The sequence below is a fragment of the Cetorhinus maximus genome, chromosome 13 (genome assembly GCF_964194155.1).
Source record: "Cetorhinus maximus chromosome 13, sCetMax3.hap1.1, whole genome shotgun sequence".
Taxonomy (NCBI): domain Eukaryota; kingdom Metazoa; phylum Chordata; class Chondrichthyes; order Lamniformes; family Cetorhinidae; genus Cetorhinus; species Cetorhinus maximus.
The window spans coordinates 119,833,029-119,839,523 of record NC_135891.1 but is presented as its reverse complement, the minus strand read 5'-3'; the positions used below and the strand labels follow the sequence as shown (position 1 = coordinate 119,839,523).

The 6,495-nt window shown below is 44.9% G+C and overlaps 1 protein-coding gene across 2 annotated transcripts in view; it reads right to left on the bottom strand.

Annotated features, from left to right (window-relative positions):
• Positions 1-915: 915 nt before the first annotated feature.
• Positions 916-6,495, bottom strand: part of ssbp4 (single stranded DNA binding protein 4) — a 123,947-nt gene continuing 118,367 nt past the window's right edge. For both annotated transcript variants that reach the window (XM_078556211.1, XM_078556212.1), the window contains one exon: positions 916-5,020. In XM_078556211.1, the coding sequence (XP_078412337.1) occupies positions 4,991-5,020 (30 nt within the window). In that variant the 3' untranslated portion in view covers positions 916-4,990. The remainder of the gene's footprint in view (positions 5,021-6,495) is intronic.

The window sequence follows — 6,495 nt, the reverse complement described above, 5'->3', positions numbered from 1 at the left end:
GAGCCATGGCTGAGAGAACCGAGGAGTTTTTCTGGTATCAAAACGTGGCTCATTATGTGACCTTTGAAAGGCAGGAGCTCTATATCCCAAATGCTTTGTGATAGTGAATGTTACCACCCATCCAGTAGTGGGTAGAGTAACGTACTGAATCTTTTTCTGTAAACTGAACAATGACTTGTATTTATATAGCACCTTTAATGCTTATGCTCACATCAAACACCTGCCTTGTTTTTGTCCCACTCCCATTGTGTAGTGTCCCCTGGAATAGTTTCTGCCTTCAGTACTCCTTCCATAGTTGTTCTGTATACATGACCCTCAATGACCATTACCCTGGGATCAATGCCTGAACACCCACTGAGGGCAATACCTATGCATTCCCCAGGGCAATACTTGGGGCATCCCCTTGACTGGAGGGCAATACATGGGAGTCCCCTCACCCCTCCTGAGGAATCAAATACTAGCTGCTTTCAGACCAATAAAGCTGCATTGGGGAAATTGCATCCTAGTTAATCCCTGCTCTTCCCATTTCCTCTCTGCCTTCTCCCCACTTCTATCCCTTCTTCCCCAGACACTGAAATGCAGACCATGTAGTAGGAGTGGTGAGGGGGAGGTATAACACTGAACAGGATTATTCCATCAAGTGGAATATTAAAGGGTGAGGGGAGTGAGATAGGACTGGATGGGATATTAGAGTGAAGAGTGAGCTATTGATGCTGAGAAGTAGGTGGGATTGGACTGGGTGGAATATTAGGTGGGATTGGACTGGGTGGAATATTAAAGGTTGGCCTGGGGCGTGAATGGGAATCATTGGATGCCAGGAGCTAGTTCAGAAAAACCCTGGTGCGGTTTGGATAAGAGTGAGCATCCTGTTTCCTTGTTGAAAGATAGCTATGTCAAAGGATTAAAGAATAAGAAAAGGATCCATGACATTTATTGATGCAGTTTAATATGCAACTGACCATCTAAAGAATCTTTACAATATATAAAGAACATACAGATGACAATATATATACTACACAGAACGACTATAGCAAACCATGGCCCTGGGATTGGGATCAGCAAACTGCTGTGAGCAGGAGCCAACTTTTGTGTTCAATACTGTCATGATTTAACACAAGGCTTTAATGCATTATACATCGATTGGCAGACAGCGGGAATATGGGGCTGTACAGTGTTATAACAGATATTTAAAAAAATATATCTAATTAAACAAGAGGGTCAGAGCTTGACTGAGGTCCTTCTTGGTGTCAAGTGGCAAATTTGTATTTTATATAACCATGACACAAACTTATTTTAAAAGGTTATCTGGTCTGATGCGCACCACAATATTCTCTCACCTCTCTCACCCCTCATCTAAAATGTGCCAATTCTGGCTGGAGTATGAGATATTGGGAGAGGGCTTCCTGCAGGAACTCCCCACTTTTCCTTCTGAACCTAGGATAGAGGCAATTGGCAGGTTATGTGATTAAGAAGGATATCAGTACGTCCTGCAGTTTGATGCCCACGCACACACAGGTTTCCAGCCGGGACTACTGGACAGTGGAGTCGGGGTGGAACGGGGGGAATGGGCAGGAGAATGGAGAGAAGCCCTGCCTGCTTTAAACCACTGCCCTCCCATCCCTTAACATTGATGCTGAAGCAGAATGAAACTGTCCTACGTGAGTCCAGCGATCATTGTGCCAGCTCTATGATCCCTTCAGATAAGTACGACACTGGGGAGTGTGTTCACTCACTGGAGCCCCTTCTCCACATACTCAGGGCATTATGGATGGATTTTTAATGCAATGCTCCCTTGGCATTACTTACTAATACATTACTGAAATGCAACACCCCAATGCCTCCTACCTGGCCAGGCAGAATGGCCCTGTACAAGTTATTGATACCATGGCAACATGTGCTCTGGGTGGGGGAGAATATGAGGCAGGCGTTTCCAAGATTGAAATCTCAATCACTCCCCCAGTGTCAGAACCTGAGGAATGGACAGACAATCAAACATGAAAAGTGCAGTCAATTCCATTGAGGGAAGTTTGAAGCTAAAACTTGAATTTTAGCACCGCGTGAGCATTGGCTCTCCACACCTTCCCACAGGAGAAAGACAGCACCATCATGGAATGTGAAAGTATGAAAGAGCGTGGGAGTGTGTGAAAGGAAACATCAAAGTGCATAAGGGACTGTGCAAAAGCATGTGCACAAACAAGATGGGGAGCTGGGGCATGCAGGAGAAGCAGAGCTGGAGAGAGAGAGAAAGACAGAAAGAACCATTTTTAAGATTTCACAACAGCACTGAGGGCAGTGATCAAGGAATCAATGATCAACAGTTAATCCTGATCCATTTAGCTCAGTGACCATACTGGATAATAAGTAGTGAAAAACCTTAGTGAATCTTGTGAATGGCACACAGCTTTATTCACAAGAATTGCATCAGTAGCAACTACCACATGAGAGCCAGGGGATCAGAGGAATAATTAATTCCCATTAGACACAACATCAGTCCACTGGGAGTGTCTGTTACATGGAATAATCTGAAGAAAAACATTTTACATACCCTGGGAAACCTGTCAGTTTTTCCATCTGGGCAAAAGAGACCATTCACCCCATCCAACCAGAAACACTTGTTAGTTCCCAATCTCCCATCCCTTCATCCAACTGTTTCTTAAATTGTTCCAAGGGTTTCCCTCAACTCCCCAATAGAGAGGCTATGCATGATTGGTCTTAAATCAACCTTTTCCCTGCTTGGACCCTGTACCATTTTATTGAAAGAACATTCGGATTTACATTTTACATACAATTTAAAATCCTGTACAATTCAATGAAGCCCCACAATAATCCCACCCATGGTTGAAAAGCCAAGTTTCACTTTGCTATGGACATGCTCTACTGGGCCTGTGGTATTAATCAATGTCCTTTGGACTGATCTGCATCTCTCTGTCCTGGTGAGTCTTTGATGAATGTTAAAGATCCCAAGGACACACTGGAAGAGAAGGGATCTCTCCCAGTGTCCTGTCCAACATTATCAACTTAACCAATACCAGCACATTACTTGATCCCCCCCTTGCTGTTTGTGAGATCCTGTTATGCACAAGAGAAACTGTCTTGTTGACAGTTGAGTAACAGTGAGGACACCGTTTGCGAAACACTTACAGATGTAATAGTGAGGCCAAGTTCTTTTCTTGAAAATGTGCAACTCAGCAGCAGTCGATCATTGCCACAGTGAGGTGAGGAAATACAGAGCCACCCCCACCCCTGGAACGCCCCACGGAACTGGTTCCACCGACTGAATGACAGAACTTATAAACGATTACAATATTTACAAGGATGCTTTGAGTACCTGCATTAGGGGCTGGTAGGAAGCAAATTCGTGCTCTGGTAAGCTACACCTCATTGATTCACATCTCTCTCACATGAAGCTGTCCCCAAAAGACAAGTCTGGTGCTTCTCTGGAAAGTTTTGACCCACAAGGTTTCAGGACACATCTTCGGACTGATCTCAGCACAAGAACAGGGGGTGCACCAGAGACCCTCTCAGTCATCAGCTGCGATGGATTCACCAACCAACTCAGGGAAACGGTGGTGGGAGAAACCCTCATGAGGATCCCTTTTTCAGAAAAGCTCAGGTACAATACGGGTCCTTTGTGCTCCAAGACATGAAACCATCAACGATCTACAGTTTTGTCAATCTTCATTCCCAAGTATCAAAACAAGCACAGGAGCTTGGATTAAATTTACAGCAAACTCGTGGCTCTGAAGAGGAGTCGTACAGACTCGAAACATTAACTCCATTTCTCTCTCCACAGATTCTGCCAGACATGCATTTTCTGTTTTTATTTTGTGGTTTTGAGATGAGGTTTGGGGTTGAGATCCTTCAGTCAGAGCAGAGGAAAGAAGTGGCAGTGACAGAAAACATCGATTGTGGGTGCCGAGGAGTGAGATCCTCTGGAAAGCTTGCTAGGCCAGCCAGGGACAGTTAAACCATTGCAAAATGAGGTTCTCAGACCAGCAGACAGCCAAACACTCCGTTTCTTTGGTTGTTAAGAGATGGAGCAGCAACAGCAGTTTTGGGCTGTCTCACTGCCACCAATTTTCTTCCCAGGAAATGTTTCTGAAATTGTCTGTGAGAAGACTTTTTGCTAACAGACTCCCCTGTGTCCATTGCAACAGGCTCAATCCTTTCTATAATGGAGAACACAGGGATAGGGAGAGGAGAGAGAGACAGACAGACAGCAGGATTTTGGTACACATCACTGTCTCATATAATCATGAAAACATGGGGGAACCTGTGGCACTCATCCAATGCCAAAATACCAAGCCAGTGCCCTGCTGAGAGAGGAGTTCTGTTTTCAGTGGGTAGGTTATCAAGAGGTTACACTAGCTGAGGGGCTCTGCTTGGCTTCGATCCCTAGCAGTGCCATATCACAGGCTGCACGCCTATAGACATCACTGAGCTGGAGGAAAAACCCCAGATCATTACATGTTACAAGGAGCTCCCTCCCCACTCCACCTCATTTCAAAGAGGTTAACTGGAATCATTGAGTCAGCGAAAGGATAGTGTTCGATAAAACACATCACTTAGTAACTGAAATACTCGTACAGTGCACTTGCTCAAGCCTGCTCCAGGTTGAGACCTTGATTTTGTTACCTTCTTATCTGAATGCACAACATTTTTCATACAAAAAACATGTCTTAAAACAGTAAAATGTCTTTGATCACCCTGCACCACTCGTTCATTCTGTTATTCCCTCCTCCCTTGTGTCCCACCTCATCCTTCCCCATTGTGTAAAAGTGACCACTTTGGTTCCTCCAGCAGGCTTCCACGAGCAGCATATAAACTCCTGAGGTTTTCCTACAGCGTTGGAGCACCAAACTCTGCTGCTCAAGTAATTGTCCATTAAATATTATTTTTTTCGAATGGGATTGGCCTCGCACGTGAATAGTTTCTTGTCATTTCCAGCAGGGTTGCATGAGGGTCGGATGAGGGGATTCAGAGGGTTCGGTCACACGCTCATTGTCATACTGGGGGAGTACTGGAAAAGGAAAGCACAACACATGAAAGATTACCATAGAATTGTACAGCAAAGGAGAGGCCATTCAGCCCATTGCACCTGTGCTTCTGTGGTTCTTTGAAAGGTCTAACCAAATTAATCCCATTCCTCCTGCTCTTTTTCCATAGCCCTGCAAAGCTTTCCTTTTCAAATATTAATCCAATATTTTTTGAAAGTTCCTGTTGAATCTGCTTCCACCACCCTTTCAGGCAGCGCGTTGCAGATCACAACTCGCAGTGGTAAAAAAATTCTCCTCATCTTCCAAAGGTCATCTGAGGTCACCTAATGATGATGATGACACTCATGGGAGGGAGACTTCAGAACCTGGCTGTGTCTAATCATTTAAGAACATAAGAATATAAGAAATAGGAGCAAGAGTAGGCCATTTGGCTGCTCAAATCTGCTCCACTATTCAATAAGATTGTGGTTGACCTGATTGCGACCTTAACTCCACTTCCCTGTCTGTTCCCCATAACCCTTGACTCCCTTGTCAATTGAAAATCTGTCTAGCTCAGCATTGAATATACTCAATGACCCAGCCTCCACTGCTCTCTGGGTAAGAGAATTCCAAACACTAATGACCCTCTGAGAGAAGACATTCTTCCTCATCTTCATTTTAAATGGCCATTTAGTGGCCTGAGCCTGCAAATACATTGTAACTGTTAACATAAAATTTAATGGGAAATGTTCAGATAGCAATTCATAGTGATAAATTTTGTCTGCACTGGAGTGTTGCTTTGGGCAGCAGTAGAGTGCTTAAGTTGGAGTTTGGTAACTGAGGGAGTTCGGTGAGGAGGGAACGAGGTGATCCTTTGAGTACCGTAATTATGGTTGGGTAAGAATTTAATACTTTTATCACTTATAGTTTTTAAGGTCTTACTTTGTGGTTCATCGTTTGTAAGGGCTATATTCTGTAACAACGAGGAGCAAGGAAGAAGGGCCCTAGAGTAATTGATATTATTTGATATTAAGTATCTTCCAAAGGGTTTAATTTAATTTAAAGGGGTAAGACATGGCAGGAGAGCTCAAAGCCGTGGTGTGCTCTTCCTGCTCTATGTGGGAAGCCAGGAACATTTCCAGTGCCTGGGGCCAGCATGTGCACAGGAAGTGTCTCCAGCTGCAGCTCCTGGAAGCCCGGGTTTTGGAGCTGGAGCGGCGGCTGGGGACACTGTGGAGCATCTGCGAGGCAGAGAGTATCGTGGATAGCACATATAGAGAGGTGGCCACACCGCAGGCTAAGAGTCCACAGGCAGGAAGGGAATGGGTGACCACCAGGCAGAGCAAGAGGACTAGGTAGGCAGTGCAGGAATCTCCTGTGGCTATTCCCCTGCAAAACAGATATACCGCTTTGGATACTGTTGAGGGGAATGGCCTCTCAGGGGAAAGCAGCAACAGCCAAATTCGTTGCACCGCGGTTGGCTCTGCTGCACAGGGGAGGAGTAAAAAGTGTGGGAATG